The 20,414-nt window shown below is 35.7% G+C and overlaps 1 protein-coding gene across 3 annotated transcripts in view; it reads left to right on the top strand.

Annotated features, from left to right (window-relative positions):
- The window catches only part of PCCA (propionyl-CoA carboxylase subunit alpha), a 357,444-nt gene that overhangs the window by 104,982 nt on the left and 232,048 nt on the right, over positions 1-20,414 (top strand). For all 3 annotated transcript variants that reach the window (XM_027115894.1, XM_027115896.1, XM_027115895.1), the window contains one exon: positions 6,092-6,128. In XM_027115894.1, coding sequence (XP_026971695.1) covers positions 6,092-6,128 — 37 coding nt within the window. The remainder of the gene's footprint in view (positions 1-6,091; positions 6,129-20,414) is intronic.

Here is a 20,414-nt window from a genome sequence, read left to right as displayed (position 1 = left end):
AGGTAAGCATTTAAAAATGATTGTAAGGAATGCCCCTTTGTTTTTCAGAGAAATGTTAATACTAGTTTTATTTCTAGTTTGCTTTTAATTATTTCTGATATAAGAGACTGTACATTTTTTTTTCTGTTAAATTTGGTTACTTTAGAATCCTTGTGTAGTAATTCCACATTCATTTGGAACTTCACTACTTTTCACATTTTGTAGTTTAGATTTGTTAGGTAAAAGATTGCTTTTGGTGGTATCTATGCAGACAGAGGTTTGCTGATGCAGATAAAAGTGTAAATTTTTGGAATACCTTGTCGTTTTGGCAACTGCATTAAGCAATACTTTTGCATTGGAAGACTATATGTGCTAATTATAGATAATTCCATCTTTTAAAAATCCATACGTTTTTTTTTTCTCCCATTGATCTGTGGTATTTTTCAAGCAATTCTTTTTCTTGGCAACTATAGTCTACTTTTTTTCCTCCAAGTACTTGAGTAAATTAATGTGGTTTCAGTTATATTTCTCCTTAAAACATTTGTTCCTTTTCCATTTGATTATTTTGAATGTTATTTGGACATTATATGGAGATGGTTTCCCACATTCTTTTAAAACATTGTGTGTAGTACTTAAGGAGTCTTCTGGAACGGTTTCCTTTTGTCTTGTTCTTGAGTCACCCTTTTCATTAGAGAGAAACTAATGTTGTTTTAAAGTGTCATTTAAAGTAGTCAAGTATTCAAGTAGTCATCTGGTATGAGTATTTGCCTTTCATTTTCTTCAGTATCTTATTAACTTGATCTCAGGAACTTGAGAGCAGAATGAATGAAGAGTGTTCATCTGAAGCTGTTGGAAGACAGGGTTGGAATCCCAGCCCACTTGTTTAGCGAAAAATAACAAGCCGCAGACGCTGATTTCAAAGAGCTTCAAGTCCCCTTAGGGAGACCTACAGATAGACAGGCAATTTAATACATTTTAATAATGTGAAGCTCAGAGTATGTTGGGCCCATGTAGGAGGGGCACCTAACCTAGTTTAAGGGCGTCGTGGCAGAACTTCCAATGGAAGGATATTTAAGTGATAACCTGAAGTCTGAGTAGTAGTGAGTTAGCTAAAAAGTGAGGGGAATTGATGGAGATGCAGCATTATGGTCAGTGAAAATATCTTGTGAAAGCTTGGAGCTGGGAGAACATGAGAAATTTAGCAAACTGCAGGTATGCAAGTGTGAGGGGTTGTAGTTAGACAGGGCTGGAGAGAGAATTAGGATCCAGATATGTATGACTTTGAATGCTATGCACCTGGACATGGAGGTTATTTTTGTGCCTTTGGGAGCTTCTGAATGGTTTCATGCAGAAGAGTTATTTAACATGATAAAAATTGTGGAATTAGAAAACTTACTTTGATTGTGATGTGGAAAATGGATTGGAGCAGTGCAAAACTTGAGGTTGGTAGACAAATTAGAATGCTCTTCCTTTAACCCAGACAAGAAATGTTAGGGGGCCTAAAATAAGGTAGTAGGATGGAGCAAAGTAGATGGTATAGGGAGACACTGGAAGTTGAATCTGTAAGATTTTGTGATGTTAGATGTCAGGTGTGAAGCAGAGGGAGGAATCAACAAAGATTAAATTGCTGCATTTGGTTCTAATACCTACCAGTTTACCAGGAAATTTATTAGACTTCTCTGAGTTTCTCGTGTTCTGTTTATAAACTATAAATTACGCAGTGTAGGTTTATAAATTATGTTTATAAATTTTATAAATTATACAGTGTAGGTTTAAAGTAGTAATTGTTTTTATCACCTAATTAGCCAGATTTTAAACACTGCACTTTTGCTTTAGCAGAAAGAGCCAAATAATAACAACAAAAAACTAGTGTGAAGGGAATCATTTAAAAAACCAAAAAATCGGAAAGCTGTGTCCTAGTAATTAAAAAGTACAATATTAGACATCAGTATCCTTTTCCCCTGCTAAGCTGAGAATAACTTTCCTGATGATGCTTCAAAGGCTTTATATTTTTGAAAAAGGGTTCAGTTATGTTTATTACGCTGTTTTACAATAAGAGAAACGTGTACTAAATTTTAGATTTGAAAATATCAATAAATTAAGAGTCTTCTGTTTGACCTGGAATTATCTGGAAAATAGAATCAGCTGGAACCTATCTCCTGAACCCAGGATTGTTGAAAGTTTTGCTTTACTTTGTATATGAATGCAGAATAGTTTGAGGATGCTTTTTGTGTACAGATAGAGCTTTTACCCATAGTGTCTTTTTTTTTGTTTTGATGTGGGCCATTTTTAAAGCCTTTATTGAATTTGTTACAGTATTGCTTCTGTTTTATGTTTTGGTTTTTTGGCCACTGAGGCATGCATGTGGGATCTTAGCTTCCAACCAGGGATTGAGCCTGCACCCCCTGCACTGGAAGGCAAAGTCTTAACCACTGGACCGCCAGGGAAGCCCCATGCCCATTGTGTCTTGAAGCAATGATTTTTTTGTTTTCTTCAGAAACAGTCACTGATTTGTTCAGAACCAGCTGAGGAAAGTAAACTAAGTAGCTTCCCATACTGATGAGTAGCAGGACTCTCATCCAGTGAGTACAGAATTCAGGGTTGGTAAGTAGGCTGTATGTAGCAAGTGAGAAGGGAGAGGTGTGGCCTGAATTGTGGGTGGTGGAGCCAGTATTGGACACTACTGTCACTGTAGAAATAAATTGGGTGTTTAACATCAGGGAGGACTACTTGAATTTGCCCGTTTTTGTTATAGATTTTACTTCCCTTCCCTGCTCAAGAAGAACCCTGCTTACCAGCTGTAAAGAGTACTCGGATCATCTGATCCAGTGAAGGGCACTGGAGGTACAGGTGCACATTTTTGCAGTATTGCAGTGCCAGTATTAGTTCTGTATCATACAGGTTCAGAGAATGAGTGATGACCACAGGATAGGACAACCAAGGGCAGGCAGGAAAGGAACAAACTTGATAGTTGGGGGTGCGGGCTGCCCATTTTATCACATATTGCCAACCTTAACTGAGTGCTTTCTATTTGCCAGACTCTGTTTTAGTGTGTTTCAGCTGTTACTAATTTCATCTTCTTAATAACCCTATGAGATATTATGTCCATCTTACAGATGAGGTAACCTAATTCCATAGAGGCATACTGGTAGGTAATGCGTTCACTGTCACTGAGCCAGCACTGGAGCCCATGCCTTTGGGCTCCAGTATCTATGCTCTTAGCTGCTGGACTTTGCTGTCTCACAGGTGGGTGCTACAGACCATTAACAGATAAATTGGGCCTGCAGAAAAAGCATCCAAGTTTTTTAGCTCCTTTTTACATTGTTGTGATCTACTTATTTGGTTATAGCAGCATCACCTACCTCTCCCATCATACTCTCTATAAAACAGAATTTTTTACTGTTTTATTCTTCAGTTGGATGATAGAGCTCACTTAATGTAAGCTGTGCTGAAATAGAGGAGTAGAAGAAATGGTTACTGGTTCTGTTGGCTTCTTTCCTCTTTCTCCATTTCTTGAACTGCTGCTGTTTTAGAATTATATAGCTTAATACTGTCCCGCAACCCTTTCCTCGTCAGATGATTGTTGGTCTTTTTCTTGTTGGTTCAATTTTTTTTTTTTTTACTACAAAAATTTTTTCTACCTATAGCCCTACAGGGAAGTTACACTGTGGGATGTGTCAGTGCCGTTGAATTTGAAGCTATTGGGCTGGCCAAAAAGTTCGTTTGGGTTTTTCTGTAACATCGCGCGGCAAAACCCGAACGAACTTTTTGGCCAACCCCAACACATAGGACCTTTTTCTCTCTTTAAAAGTAGTTTTGTATATGTGCTGAAAGAACATATTGGAGGTAGGTGTACTTAATAGTTTATTGTTGAAACTGATAATAGAGATTTTTAATGTCTAGTACATAATATATGCTCAATTAAATATTTTGGGATGAATGAATGTTAAGTGAAAAATTAATTTTAAAGACAGTTTGATTTTACTTGGAAGGTCATTTAGTAGAATTTGCTTTTCATAGTAAGAAAACTTAAGCATACTGATTAGTTAAAACACAAGATTGTTTTGTGGCAGTTTATCGAAGTGTTGGATTTGTAGCAGCTAAAGAATTTTTAGAAGTTTTGCTTTGTGTAAACATGTATCTCTCTGTACACAGTCCATCCATAATATGTATATATAAATACGTATTACAATATTACTAATGAACTAACATTGCCTGTTAGTTTTTTCAAGGTAATGAACCTTTTAGATAGCAGTGTTTTTTCTCTCTGAATATCTTTTGCAAATATACTATTACACGTTTGAAAGAAAAGACATGTTAAAAGTTTCCTTCTAGTCTTCTTATAATCCAGTCTCCATGAGCCAGCACTCTTCCTGTATTTTGTTCGCGAGGCACTAATTGTCCGCATTTGGCAGGTTTAACACTTCCTGACAGAGAGGCTATTAAGGGGAAGTATTCTCCAATAACTGTCACTGGCTTGAACAAAGAACCTTCAAACTCAATGTGTGGAAACCACTAACATTATTAAATGACCCTTTTCATGGATTTTTATCCCTTTAAGCTAAAATTTGGAGAATGTAAGGTCAGTGAAAACAGCAAGGTGTAATAAAGCAGTAAACCTTGATTTTTTGTGGGGGTAGAATGGAAAGTATAGATTTATCTCTGACTTGAAAACAATTGTTATTTGGAAAATCTCATTAGCAGATGTGACTGCTTGGAGTTAAAAACAAAAAAGACTTAAAACTGATGTTGCTTTCAGGACTGCTTTGAACTTAACAAGCACCTATTTGTGGAGCAGACTGGCTAATGAAAGGAAATTAAATTTTTCTGACAACTTCCCCTGCCAACCTCCTTATTCAGGGGATGTTATTAGGTACTGAAGACTTTTAAGGAAGATTTTTTTTTTTTTATTAGACATGAATGAAGCAGTTATAAACATCCCCCGCCCTCCCATTTTGGGGGAGGATGCTGACATGGTTACTCTACATTTTTGAAGTATTAGCTTAAAAGCTTAAAAAATACCAACCTTTACTTTGATATTTTAAAGTTATTTTCTAAAAATTCAGGCATTCTTACCAGCTGATGGTTTCAAAACATTACTGTCATTCCCTGTAATAGTTTAGTGTATGTCACTGAATTATTTAAAAAGTTAAATTTACTAGGATTTACTTGGACTTAAAATCTTTTCAGCTTTCTCTTTACTGTTATCTGGGGGAAATGTCCTGTGTTGGACGTGTTAGGTGAGAATTAATGATCAATGAAATGGTTTAGATTCAAGGGAAGTTTTGGTCCATTCAGTAGCATTGGTTGATATTTAGCAGTAAGTAATCCTTACATTCATAAACTTTTACCTTGTGCTGTTTTATTTATTTTTATTTTTAAAATTTTTATTGAAGTAGAGTTGATTTACAGTGTTACCTTGTACTGTTTTAGAATGCCTTTTCTTTCCTTGGCTTTTTGGAAGTTTTCCCCCCACTAGATGGTTCATTGAATTTCAGGTTTTAATTTACGTTAACAAGATGTAACTGGTAAAGATAAAATATGTACCCCCCAAAAAAATGAAATAAAAAAGAAAAAGTAATGGAGATCACTAAAGGAATTTTTTGAGGGGAACAATTGGCAATTCCTATAGATACTAGAAATTTACTTTTTTGTTTCTGGAAAATCTGTTGATCTCCTCCCAAACAATAGAGAATCAACTCCCCCTGCTGACAGAATCAAGGAAAACATGACATATAAATATCAGAGACAGAAACAAGCTGGCTGTGGACAAGCTTTAATGATCTGATTTATGGTTCAGTATTGATTGTAAACATCTAAATTCTGCCGTTAAATTCCAGCAACTGCACCAAATCACTTGGCAATTCTGATAGTGCTTCCTGCCAGCTCATTTCAAACTGCTTTGAGTTTCTTAATATAATAAGGATGAGGTAGAATTTACATTCCACTTATGGTATTAATTTTACATTTCTCTGAATAAAAAGAGTTAGAAGGTTGTAAAATTGAACATTAAATGAATCGGAGGAGGCAGTAGTGCAATATATGACTGCCCTAAAGACATTGTGCAATGGTTGATGGGATTAATGTTGGGTCTCATTTCCTGCTTTTACAGGATGCAGATGAAGCTGTCAGAATTGCAAGGGAAATTGGTAAGTTCTTAAATTAACTTTGGTAGGATTTCTATGTCTTTTAGTAGATATGGTTGAGTAAACATGTAATACGTAATTCCCAAAGAGCAAATAATAGTTTAATAGTTTCAGGTTTCTGATTACTTGTTCCTCTGGAAGAATTTATCAGCGGAATTACCATATTCTATTATTAAAAGGAACTTTAAAGAGTAATTTGACCTTAATTATAGTTCCTTTGTAAGAGAAAATCACTGGCTAATTAAGGAATTGTCTTAATAGTTCTTGAGATTGGATGTAATGTAAATTTATATATATGTAGTTGAATGCAACTTACTAAAGGACATACGTGATTAACATGAAGATTTCGTATTTGACAAGGCTCTTCAAGTTTTTACCTTTTCCTAAGAATTTAAATATCAACTTAAAAATCTTGTTAGGAAAGAGAAAATAGGATGTGAGAACAGAATATTCTAAATTGGAGTAAAAGGTAAACTGAAGGACGTTTTAATGACTGTTTTACTTGCCTGTTGTATGTATAATTATACTGGGGCAGTGCTCCCTGACTTTTTATTTTCAAAAATATTCCTGGCACTCTTGACATTGTATTTTCAATACCTGTTAATTAAGAAAATGCATGGGCATACTGTTATCATAGATTAGTAATGCTATTAAGTAATTTTACAGTTTTATTAATCAGCTCATATTTGTTTACATTTGACAAAAATTTGTGGGTAGATGAGAGAAATTAGACAATGCTTGGTAGTTAGGAAATCACAGCATCTTAGCATTCCTGCACTGATGGGGCCAAGCTTTTCAGCATCCCACATTAACATTTCTTTAGTCCTGTTTTCTCTGATTATTTAGAATTATTTTATTCATTTGGAGAGCATTTACTTTGGCTGATTTGACTGATATAGGTCCTGGACTTAAGACCAAGCCCTAGAAAATCTTATTTTATCTGACTATAACGTCTCTTCATTAATCATTTCTTCAGGCTTCAAAAAGCATCAAAAAGCATCTCAGTACTTCTCAGGAAGATTTGCTAGATTCTGAATATAGGTTGGACTACATGGAACTGATTTGTGGTTTATGTCTTTAAGAAAATCAAAAGCTTCTCTCTCTGGTTTGAAATCACTGCATTCCTCATAGCCTAAGAGGCTATAACATGTCTGCTGGCTTTTGAGGAGACTTTCCTAAAATAATTTTATTCTGTTGTGTACTTGTAAATGTCAAAAGTCATCTTTCTAGTTCTAGTTTAGATATTACTATCATCTGTATAACAGGACATAATAATGCTGTTATCACAATAGTATCTACATAAAAAGAACAGAATATTTGGAGGAATTTAGAGAAATAAAAAGGGGTTAGGAGAAAATCTTGAATTCTATTGGTGTGTCACAATTTTAATTATGAATCTTCAGCTCTTGAGAATTCCCTTTGTATAAGTGGCAGGTTGCTTTGCTTGCTCTTTTTTTGTTTTCCACTTTAAGGAAAAAAAAAATTGTGACCTTTAAAATAACCAGTGAATCATGGTGGGACTCTGACCAGTTCTCATCACCTGGCTTTTTCCTCCCTTACTATTTTAGTGCTGTACTTAACCACCCTCAACCCCCTTCAGTTTTTTACTTACTGAGTTTATCTAATTCAATTGAAGGCTCTTTTCTTTATATTTGGGCACATCCGTTATGGTCCTTCTTCTTTCCTGTCTTTCCTCTAGTTCTTCCCCAGTTGCTCCTTCTCATTCGTGAAATGAATGATCGCAATCATGGCTATTAAGTATAAGAGTGCTAGTGTTTTGCTTATGCTGAAAGAAAGGGAAGCCATAAAATTTGAGGCGAAGTAAAACATAATAAAGAACCAAAAGGCTTTCAAAAGCCTTATAAAGCTTTTGAAATTTCCCTGAAACCCCCTCTGAATCACTACCGAAACCTCCCATAAAACCTTTTCCCTCAAGTGCCAGCTTCTAAAATAAGTTAAATTACATATTATTAAAGTTTCTTGGTTTTCTGTATTGTTTGGTTGATTCATCAGTTTTCTACTAATTTTATTGAGATATATCACATTTTAACTACATTATGATTTTGATGACTTCTTGTGAGTTTGTCTGAGAGTTGAATTGAACATTGATTCCCTGGGAAAATATGTTCCCAGTTCTAAACAACTGAATTATAATCAACCTTTGAACCTATCCATTTGTAGGTTGCGGATGGTCCATTTGTCATGCCTATTCACAGATTTCTCTGTTTTACTTCTTTCTGTGTTACATGGTGAAAATGAAATTGATTGTCTTTTCTGTGGTTCCCTTCTCTCTCTCATCTGTACTTCTTTTCTGGAAACAGGGATCTGGGCTACCTAAGGAGGAAACTACCGGGTTGAGCATTGATGAATTAGGTGCCTTTTGCATAATAGTAGCTCTTGTTTATGGAGCATTTTTTCCATGTAGCAGGCACTTTGTGAATGTTATTTCTAATGCTAATTCTTGGGTTAATTATTTTCATTTACATTTAAGAAACTAAGGATTAGAAATGGTAAGTAATTTGCTCAAGGTCACAGAGCTACTGACTGGTGGGCTCCTTTAAATTTAGGGTCATTTAGCTCCAAAGAGCATGGGTTTTTCAATATACTTTGGAAAACTAATGGTATTAGAGGTTGAGAGCTAAAATTTGAGTTACCACTTTGTGTAAAATAGTATAAGATACTTAATCATGTTATATGTGGAATTTAAGAATCAGACAGCCCCTTATCATTGACAGGGTGAGAGACAGTTAAGACTTAATATGTTACTTCTATGTACTTGTTTTTTGGGCTTCCTTGTCTCCCTCATTCTCACTCCTGATTTTTTCCTTTTGACCTCTCTTAAGTTTAAAGATACAGGGCTATTGATCCCCAGTTTATCTTTAACCCCAGAGATAGGCAACAGCAATCAGTAAGCTTGATTTGCATTAAAGTTTGAGCTTTTTACTGGATCAAAGGTCCTTAATACAATCAAGCCAAAATTGATTCTTAAAAGGAAAAGAATTTGTAAATCTAAACCCTGTTCTTTAACAACTTCCAGATTACTCTGATTGTTTTCTTTTCTTCTGCCTGTCTTCCTTACAGTCACAAATCGTACCCAATTTAAGAAAAATTTTTTTGATCCTCAGATCCACCATACTCCAAACCTGCTTCTCCCACGGTTTCTACATCTCGGTAGATGTCACTCCATTCACTCAGTGGCTAAAGCTAAAATCCAAGATCTATCCTGGTTCCTTTTCCCCTGTCATCCTATTGTCAGTCTATCAATAGATACTGTCAAGTCTTCATTCAAAATATCTCCCATATTCACTACTCACTATCTTGACTACCAACACTCTCCTCCAAACTACCATTGTTCTTGCAGGGACTATAATAGTTTTCCTACTTCTTTTCTTAAACACTTCAAAGCCATTCTTCACATAGCAGTCAGTGTGATATTTTAAAACTAAATAATACGGACACACCCCATCTCATCCCACCCAGTTGATCCCAGCTTTAAATCCGTTAATGACTTTCCATTGCACTTAGATAAAATTAAAATTCCTTACTGTGACTACAAGCCCCAAATGATTTGACACCTGCCTTTCTCTCCAATCTCATTTTATACTACTCCCTTCCTTGCCTACCATACTTCAGTCACACTGGCTTTGTTTTTTAAAATTTATTTATTTTTGGCTGCTTTGGGTCTTTGTTGCTGTGCATGGACTTTCTCTAGTTGTGGCGAGCGGGGGCTACTCTTCGTGGCTTCTCTTGTTGCGAAGCACAGGCTCTAGGCGCACGAGCTTCAGTAGTTGTGGCTCGCGGGCTCTAGAGCGCAGGCTCAGTAGTTGTGGTGCACGGGCTTAGTTGCTCCGCGGCATGTGGGATCTTCCGGCACCAGGGCTCGAACCCGTGTCCCCTGCATTGGTAGGCGGATTCTTAACCACTGCGTCACCAGGGAAGTCCCTAAACCGGCTCTCTTGATTACATCAAACTTCAGGGCCTTAGAATAAGATTTTTTGGGGTGGGGTGGGAAGCCTGGAATACTCTTGCTGATATCTTCACATAGATGGCTCCTTGTAGCCTTTCATATCTTGGCTTAAATGTCATGTCTTCAAGAGGAGACACTCTAACATTACCACTCAGTAATTCTGTTTTATAACTATATTCCAAATCTCTGCAAAGTACTCATGCCTTTTGGATATTTTTCTTGTTTTTTAACTTTTTCCTCAATGTGTTATTTTGAAAATTTTAAATCATACAACATTTTGAAAGACTTTTACAATGTATACCTATATACCCAACACCAACACTCCACTATTAATCTTTTGCTAGGTTTGCTTTATCACTTATCTATCCATTGGTTAATCCATTTTAATTTTGGTGCATTTCAAAGTACATTGCAAATATCAGGATGCATCCCACTATATACTTCAACATAGATGTCTTTAACTTAATTCAGTATTTGTATACAATTTGATTATCTTGAGGCAAAATTTATATACAGTAACATGAACAGGTCTAAAGTGTGTATTTGCTGATTTTGATATATGCATACCCACCCTGTGTAACCCAAAACCCCACTAAGACGTTGGACATTACTGTCACCCCAGAAAGTTCCCTCATACTCCTTCCATGTCAGTATCACCCCCTCAGATTTAGAGACAACCTGTTCTACATTTTTATACTAATTATTTGATTTTAAAAAATTGAGATAAAATAGTTAAAATTGAGATAAAATTAAATAGTATAAAATTTGGTCTCTCAAAGTGTACAATTCAGTGTTTTTTAGTATATGCACAGGATTAATGAACCATCACCACAGGCTAATTCCAGAACATTTTCATTACCCCTAAAAGAATCTATCCATTAACATTCACTCCTTATTTCCTGGCCCCTGACAATCACCAATTTACTTTCTGTTTCTATGGATTTACCTATTGTGGATATTTCATATAAATGGAATCATAAAACATGTGATCTTTTGTATCTTTTATGTTTTCAAAGTTCATCCATGTTTTACTATATATCAATACTTCATTCCTTTTATGACCAAATAATATTCCATAGTGTGTTTATACCACATTTTGTTTATCCATTCACCTGTGGATGGACATTGGGTTGTTTCCAGCTATTGACTATTGTAGATAGTGCTGCTGTGAATATGCATATACATGTATATGTTTGCATACCTGTTTTTAATTATTTTGGTATGTACCTAGTTGTGGAATTGCTGGTTTCGATGGTAAATCTATGTTTAACTTTTTTTTTTTCATATGTTTAACTTTTTGAGGAACCTCCAAACTGTTTTCCACAGTGGCTGAATCATTTTACATTCCTACTAGCAATGTATGAGGTTTCCAATTTCTTCACATCCTTGCCAATACTTGTTACTTTCTTTTTTCTTTCTTTTTTTTTAAAAAAAATATTATGGCCATCCTAGTATGTGTGAAATGGTATCTCACTGTGCCAGACATTGGCAGAATGGATAAAAAACATGATCCAACTCTTTGCTGTCTATGAGAAACTCACTTTAGATCCAGAGACAAAAATACATTAAAAGCGAAAGGATGGAAAAAGATATCCCATGCAAATCGTAGTCAGAGGAGAGCTGGGGTGGCTATACTAATATCAGACAAAACAGACTTAAACTAAAGCCTAAACTGTCATAAGAGACAAAGACATTATACATTGATTATTTTAAACATATTGACTATTATAAACATCTATGCACCAAACTGCAGAGATGCAAAATATATGAGGTTAAACATTGACAGAATTGAAAGGAGAAATAGATTGTTTTACAATAATAGTTGGGGACTTCAGTAGTACAACTTAAATACTGGGTAGGATATCTACAGAGAAGATCAGTAAGGAAGTAGAGATCTTAACACTTTAAACCAATGAGACCTTACTGATATATATATATATAGAACACTCTACCCAACAATAGAATACATATTTTTCTCAAGTAATCCTCTATTAAAAGGAAGAGTGAATGATTGAGTTATGAAGGATATTTAAAGGAAAGGAGAAAATAGTATCAAACTAGAACAGTATCTCATAAAGTATGTTCCTTGTCCAGCAATATTCCTGGGACTTAGTTTGATGTGGAAGTATCCGCCTGCCCCTTTTATTGAATTATCTTGATGGGTTGCTCTTCTCTTAAAATAGTGTGGGGCTCCCTCCATTAAGTAAATTCTGTCTTTGCAAATGTTTGCTTTATGTTCATCTGGTTACTGTTTTATAGTAAAATTGACCATGGGTTAGTTTCCTTTGTATTTCTTGTACTTAAGACAATGATCATCGCATAGTATATATTCAGCAAATGGTTATTCAGTGAATGAACCAAAATAGAAACTTATATATAAGTATGGAAATGAAGTAAGTGGTCATACATTTTAAAGGTTTTTTTTTTCATAGTGTTCATAGATCATGATTTGACAATAATTTTCTCACTGTTTTTCCTTAATCTCCAGTTTTGTAATGGAGATGCCTGGGAAATAGGAATATTAAGTAAACCATGATAAACTCTCAGCAAATAGATAACGAAAAAAAAAAAATCTAGGGCTTCCCTGGTGGCGCAGTGGTTGAGAGTCCGCCTGCCGATGCAGGGGACGGACATGGGTTCATGCCCTGGTCCGGGAAGATCCCACGTGCCGCGGAGCGGCTGGGCCCGTGAGCTGTGGCCACTGAACCTGTGCGTCTGGAGCCTGTGCTCCTCAACGGGAGAGGCCACAACAGTGAGAGGCCTGCATACTGAAAAAAAAAAAAAAATCTACAATTATTTAAGTAAATTTAGTATGTGGTTGTTAATGACTATAGCTCATCAATTCATATAGGCTGTCCTTGGATTCACTAGGCAGGACTAAAGGAAGTTTTTAGGGATCTAAGATTTAAATGTATGAGAGTCTTTTCCTGAACCTTATTGCCTTCACACTAAGTGTAGACGTGATATCTTCACATTCTTTGCAAGTTATGCTCTCCCATATGCCTTGGCCTCTGACTCTGATAAGTGTATAGGAATTGCTTTGTCTCTTCTTCTCTGCCCTGGCTATTTTTTTCCTTGTCCTTTGCCTCTTCTTCTCATCTTCCTTTTGGCATGGTATAACGGTAAAAAAAGGTTGCTCTTTTTTTTTTTTTTGGTATAAAAGAACAAATTTTTCATGCTAAAGATGGATAGAAATACTTAGCTAAGCCTTGAAATCTTTTATTTCTTTTATTTATTTCATGCTGCTTAGAAAACTTTTCACATGTAGTGTATGACTTTGTGGTTAAAGATATATTGAGGAAGCCTTTGAAAAGATATTACAATTTATACCTTTTTCATAATCTTATGTAACATTAATTCATTTTCCAATTTGGTCCTCAGTAGAAGACACATTTACTATCCATCTATCTATTTATTTATGAGATTTATTAAGAAATGCCTAAGGTTGAAGAAAATGGTGTTAAAGTATTCTTTGTAAAATTCATTAAAGAATGAGGTTTTTATTTTGCAGTTTTCCTATTATTGAAGTAATGCATGCAGTCATTTAAGGTTAGAATGATAGTCCCTGGGAGTTGCGAACGTGTATTCCACATCCCTTCTTTCTTTCCCATTGTCACTTGGGTACTTACATTTTCTTTTATTACTCCAGTATATGCATTTTGGGTTTAAGCATGATTTCACAAGTTCTCTCTCTGTATTTTACCATGTCATATTTGTTTCCACTGCCTCCCTCTCTTTGTTTTATTGTAGTTCATTCTTGCATGCCTTTTCTTTTTTCTGTTACTCTATTGCAAAAGGCTCTGCGTAGTGTTCGGACACTAATGTGAAGACATTAAGACTGGTTTTTCTTTGGAAACTTTCTGTCTGTGAACCCACTCTGCTCTAATCTATACACTGACGTGTGCTTAATTTCTGATCCCTGGATCAGAGTTAGGGATCTAGTATTTTTTATTTGCCCGAATAGAGGGAAATAGGTAGACCAGATCAGTTTTTCCCAAAAAAATGTAATTGCCTTTCTTTGCCATATTAAAACAAAATACTGTTATGTATTGGTTTACTTTCTTATAACACAGCTTGATTATATCTTTATGTGTATAATGTTAGTTCATTCTTATTTAAACTCAGTGTATTTATATAGTTATTTATGTGTGCATGGCTATCTTAGGAAAGGCAAAATATCCTGTGTCCACTTCACCCTTTTTCATTTTCCAGTGGTAAAAACTCAGTGATAATAAATATCACTTACACATACCTTTGTTAGAGGTTGTGTATATCTGTGGTAGTAGTAGATACGAATAATTCATAGTTGGACTGCAACACATATATGTTTACATTCTAGCTACGGGATAATTATGGACCGCAGATAGATACAAATATGCATCACCTCAGTCTGAAGTGTGCTAAACCAAAGTTATACCAAAACTAAATTGATAATGATAAAACTAAACGAACTATATAACTAATTTGTAATTAAAAGACAACAGTAAAAAGTGGAAAATTATGACCAAATAAACACAACATGGGAAATGCATTGATGATGGAATTTATTTTCCCAAATTGCTTGGAACTATCTCTTTGTATTCACAATAGGAACTTTTCAGCGTAGCCAAGTGTTGCATGACAGCCAAATTGCCCAGTAGATTGTGAATTACATTTCCTCGGAAAACTTAGTAATGTGCTAATTTTTATTTGAGTCTATGCAATTGTCATTAGTTTATCAGAGTTCCAGTATTTCATATTTTTATTGCCCTTCGCATGTGACCTTAAACAACAAAAATTTACATTTTCTTTATCCTACATGTTTACTTCCCATTGGTAAGATTGTGGGGTGGGGAGGAGTTCTGTGCCATCTGAAACGGCCTGGATCACAGAGGCAGGAAGTAGAGGGGTCTCGATTTTGATCAGCAGTGAGGCTTTCTCTGTGGCTCAGCATTCACTATTATTATTATTCTTATTATTATTATTATTGCGTTATGTGGTTTTTCCATTTGCATATCACTGTCAGCATTTCCTAAATCTTGAATTCATCAGCTTTTCTCCATTTATCCTACTGTTGTCTTTGTTTAAGCTAGTGTCATCTCTTGCCTAGATCACTGTAACAGCCTTCCAAATGTGCTCCTCTGCCACAGATTGGATACCTGTCTTAGAAGCAGACTCTGGAATTTTATTGGGGAGTATTTTTGGGACCAACACATGTGAGGGAGTGAAAGAAACTGGATTGAAGGAGAAGTTGAATTGAGTTGAGATGCAGACTCAACAAAGGCCTTAGCTAATCCTGGAGAGAATTCTGCATACTGGTTGGTCTTTTATAGTTGTCTCAAGTTGGGCATATCTTGGTTGTTTCTAGGTTTTGGCAATTATGAATAGACATTTGTGCACAAGTTTTTGTGTGGACATAAATTTTCAACTCAGTTGGGTAAGTATCTAGGACTACAACTGCTGGGTCACGTGGTAAGACTATATTTAGCTTTAGGTAGGATCACTTTTCATTCCCACCATCCGAGAGTAAGTTTCCTGTTGCTCTGCATCTTTGATAGCATTCGGTGCTGTCAGTATTTTGGATATTAGCCATTCTAATAGGTGTGTAGTAGTATCTCATTGTTGTTTCAATTTGGATTTCCCTGATGACATAGGATGTTGAAGATCTTTCCATATGCTTATTTGAGTTTTAAGAGCTCTGTATATTTTAGATATAAATTCTCTATCAGATATGTTTTACAGATATTTTCTCTTAGGCTGTGACTTGGGTCTGCATTCTCTTAAGAGTGTTTTTGCAGAGCAGAAGTGTTTAATTTTAATAAAGTCCAATTTATCAATGTTTTTCTTTCATGGATTGTACTTTTGGTGTTGTTTGTAAAAACTTATCGCCAAACCAAAGGTCACCTAGATTTTCTCTTATTTATTTTCTAGACATTTTATTGTTTAGCATTGTATAGTTGGGTCTACAATCCGCTTTGAGTTAACTTTTGTGAAATGTATAAGGACTGTGTCTAGATTCATTTTTTTGCCTATGGATGTCCAGTTGTTCTAGTACCATTTGTTGAAGAGACTGTCCTTTCTCCATTGAGCTGCTTTTGCATTCTTGTCAAGGATCAGTTGACTGTATTTGTGAGGGTTTATTTCCAGGCTTTTTATGCTATTCCACTGATTGATTTGTCTGTTCTTTTACCAATATCATGGTGATTTTATTACTTAGCTTTATAGTAAGTCTTGAAGTTGGGTAATGTCAGTCTTTCATGTTTGTTACCCTCTTTTAATATTGTGTTGGCCATTATGGGTCTCTTGCTTTTCTATATAAATGTTAAAGTCTTTTTGTTGATATACACAAAATAACGTGCTGGGATTTTGGTTGGGATTGCATTGAATCTATAGATCAGTTTGGGGAGAATTGGTATCTCAACAATATTGAGTCTTCCTATCCATGCACGTGGAATCTTTCTCCATTTATTTAGGTCTTCCTTAATTTCATTTATCAGCGTTTTGTAGTTTTCCACATATAGATACTGTACATATTTTGTTAGATTTATGCCTAAGTATTTTATTTTGAAGGGGGCTAATGTAAACGGTATGGTGTTTTTATTTTTATTTTGTATTATTATTTTTTTTGCGGTATGAGGGCCTCTCACTATTGTGGCCTCTCCCGCTGCGGAGCACAGGCTCCGGACGCGCAGGCCCAGCGGCCACGGCTCACGGGCCCAGCCGCTCCGTGGCACGCAGGATCCTCCTGGACCGGGGCATGAACCCGTGTCCCCTGTATCAGTAGGCGGACTCCCAACCACTGTGCCACCAGGGAAGCCCGGTATGGTGTTTTTAACTTCAAGTTTTAATTGCTGGTATTTGGGAATGCAGTCAACTTTTGTACGTTAACCTTGTGTCCTGCAACTTGGCTATAATCACAATAGTTTTAGAAGATTTGTTTTGGTGGTGGTCGTTGTTGATTCTTTGAGATTTTCTTCATAGACAGTTTTATTTCCTGCTAATGAAGTTGTATTTCTTTCTTCCCAATTTGTTTACCTTTTTCTTGCCTTATTGCATAAGGTAGGTCCTGTAGTAAGATACTGAATAGGAGTGGTAAGAAAGGACATCCTTACCTTGTTCCTGATCTTAGGGAGAAAGCATCTAGATTCTCACCATTAAGTATGAGGTTAGCTGTAGACATTTTGTAGATGTTCTTTATGAAGTCTAAGAAGTTTCCTTCTATTCCTAGCTTGCTGAACTCAATACTGTTGGATTTTGTGAAATGCCTTTTCTGCATCTGCTGATATGGTCATATAGTTTTTCTTCTTTAACCTATTGATGAGGTAGATTAACTGGTTTTTGAACGTGGAACTAGCCTTGCATACCTGGCATAAATCCCATTTGGTCATGGTATAATTCTTTCTGTACACTGTTGCATTTTTCTTTTCAGTCATTTTATTTTTAAACCTGGAAATTCCATTTTTAATTTCTAAATATTTTCTGTTTCTCTCCTCATCATGATCTTTTTCCTTTAACTCCGTTCCCATGCTTACAGTGTTTGTAATGACTGTAATTTGTAATAGGATTGTAATAGCTGTTTTAAGGTTCTTCATTTCTGGGTTTGTTTCTGTTGACTATTTTCCTTCTGTGTGGATCACATTTTGCCTCCAAACATGTCTCTTAATTTTTTATTGGATTGTAGACATTGTGAATGTTAAATATTGTATTTGGATTTTCTTATTTCTATTTAAAAGATGTTCAAGTTTATTTTGTTTGATAAGTTAATTGATGTTCAGATTGATACCTTTTAGACTTTTTTTTAAAGCTTTCTTAGGGCAAGTCTAACATACCTTTTTTGTGGTATTCTGCTTCAACAAGTATATGTTAGGCTATCTCTCTTTACCTTCTACACTTCCTATCTGTGAGTTCATAATTTCTATTTCATTATACATCTGTGGTTCTTACATGTATGGCTTATTCATCCATGTAAACCCTTAGCGTTTTAGGCAGGAGAGAGAGGTGATCCTATATTTATTTATTTTATTTATATATATATATATATATATTTATTTTATTTATTTATTAAAGAAATTTTGCTGACCTCTTTGTAGTTTGATGGGACCAATTGTACTGGTAGGGGGCTCTGTTAGGAGGCTACTACAGGAGTCCTATGAAGAGATTTGGTAGTTTGTATTAAGTACAGTGATAATGGAGATAAAATTGGAGAAATTGGACTTGTTAAAAATAAAGACTTCATAAGAGTTGCATACCATCCAGCGGTTGTACTCCTAGACATATGCTCCAGGAACCTCTTGCCCAGTATTCCAAGCAATGCCTACAAAAATATTCATGGGAGCATTGTGTGTATAGATCTGAATGTTCACTCACAGTAGAATGATTAATGCTTCAGTATGCTTATACCGTGAAATATTTCACATCAGTAAAAATAAATGATTTGCAACTACTGAAATTAATTAGTACATTTACTTGGTGATTATTATTTTTCATGTTATTCTTCAGGCACTCTTTTAGCTACTGGAGAAGCAATACTGAGGAAGGCAAAAAAACTATCTTCATTTTTTAAACTCATTTTACTTCAAACAATGTAGAAATTAGTTAAAGCAAGAATCATTAATGTTTATTATTACTATTGGTTGAAATATTGAGTATAGGATAGTCACAGTTTCCAAGTTTCCAGTCTACAGATCATTTGTTAATTGCAAATGGAAAATGTTATTTCATGAGGAAATTTAATGGACACCATCTTATCAAGTAATCAAACCTAATTTTATGAGGAAAAGGACAAATGGACTGTTTTTTTTCCTTTGCTTTCTTGTGTAATTTAAGACTGAGGGTATAGCATCAGCTGTAGAGTATTAAATTTTTTAAAAAATTCTGACTCTAATAATGAGAAAACAATCAGGTAAATTCAAATTGTGGACCACTCTATACAAAAACCACCTTGGATTTTTCAAAAATTCCCCTCCCCCAACCCGAAAAGGTAAGTGAACGGTTTTACATTAAAGGAGAGTAAAGGAATATAACAAATATTAATATAATGCATAATACTTGTATTTATAATTTTCATCTGGGGATTTCCTTCCTGTCTGTCTTAGGCTTTTTCCCCCCTGATTTTTTGGTTTTCTCTTCTGACGTTCCATTATCAGAGCCTGTTCTGCCCATCTAGAGGACTGTTTTACTCTCTGAAACAACTTTCATTTTCTTTTACTTTGAACCTTTTCTTTAGGGAAATAAAGACCTTGTGTAAGTGTTTCCTAATTTTTTTTTTAATTAATTAATTTATTTATTTTTGGCTGCGCTGGGTCTTTGTTGCTGTGCGCGGGCTTTTCTCCAGTTGCGGCGAGTGGGGGCTACTCTTCATTGCGCTGCGCGGGCTTCTCATTGCGGTGGCTTCTCTTGTTGTGGAGCACAGGCTCTAGGCGCGCGGGCTTCAGTAGTTGTGGCATTCAGGCTCAGTAGTTATGGCTCGCAGGCTCTAGAGTGCAGGCTCAGTAGTTGTGGCGCACGGGCTTAGTTGCTCTGCGGCATGTAGGATCCTCCCGGACCAGGTCTCAAACCTGTGTCCCCTGCACTGGCAGGTGGATTCTTAACCACTGTGCCACCAGGGAAGTCCCCTAATTGTTTTTAAAAGAAGACCAAAAAAAAAAAAAAAAAAAAATCACAACTTCTGTTTGACCCTTGAGAGATTTCTGGTTAGTGCCACCAAATTAGGAATTACGACATTTCCCAAGAAATATTTCACTTTTTCCTTCTTTTTACTTTTCCTTCTCCATCAGTCATTATAGTCTATGAAATTTTTATTCAAGAAACTGTAGATGAAAAAACTACCTAAGATTATTATATGACTCATGATTTTTATATCATTAAGATGTCATTTCATCAGCCTTTAAGTTATCAGTTTATGCCACCCTGTATAGGAGCAGGTTTTGCTTGAAGGGGGTTGGGTGGGGGGGGGATTATGTAGTGTGTGTCTTGTATAGCTCAACATGGTGCTATTAGTTGGTCAAGAAAAATTGTTTCTTTAGGCTTGGAATCCATAACTGTCACTAAATGGGAAAGCACCTAAGCTCCTAGAGGCTTCCTTTATTCCCCTGTCATCCATATCCTAACTATCAATACGTCATGCTGACTCTACCTCTGAAACAACCTTCAAGTCTCTGTCTTTCTCTCTCTTTCTCTGTATCTACAGCCAAGTCCAGGTTACAGCTCGCTCTCTGCTGGACCACCACAAAGCTTCCTAATCAGTCTTCTTTCTCCCATCTTCACCCTTTTTCTTTCTTTCTTTCTTTCTTTCTTTTTTTTTGCAGTACGCGGGCCTCTCACCACTGCGGCCTCTCCCGCCG

The sequence above is a fragment of the Aethalodelphis obliquidens genome, unplaced genomic scaffold (assembly GCF_003676395.1).
Source record: "Aethalodelphis obliquidens isolate GAN/ISIS:26980383/991018 unplaced genomic scaffold, ASM367639v1 scaffold15, whole genome shotgun sequence".
Classification (NCBI taxonomy): domain Eukaryota; kingdom Metazoa; phylum Chordata; class Mammalia; order Artiodactyla; family Delphinidae; genus Aethalodelphis; species Aethalodelphis obliquidens.
This window is presented reverse-complemented; position numbering and strand designations above follow the sequence as displayed.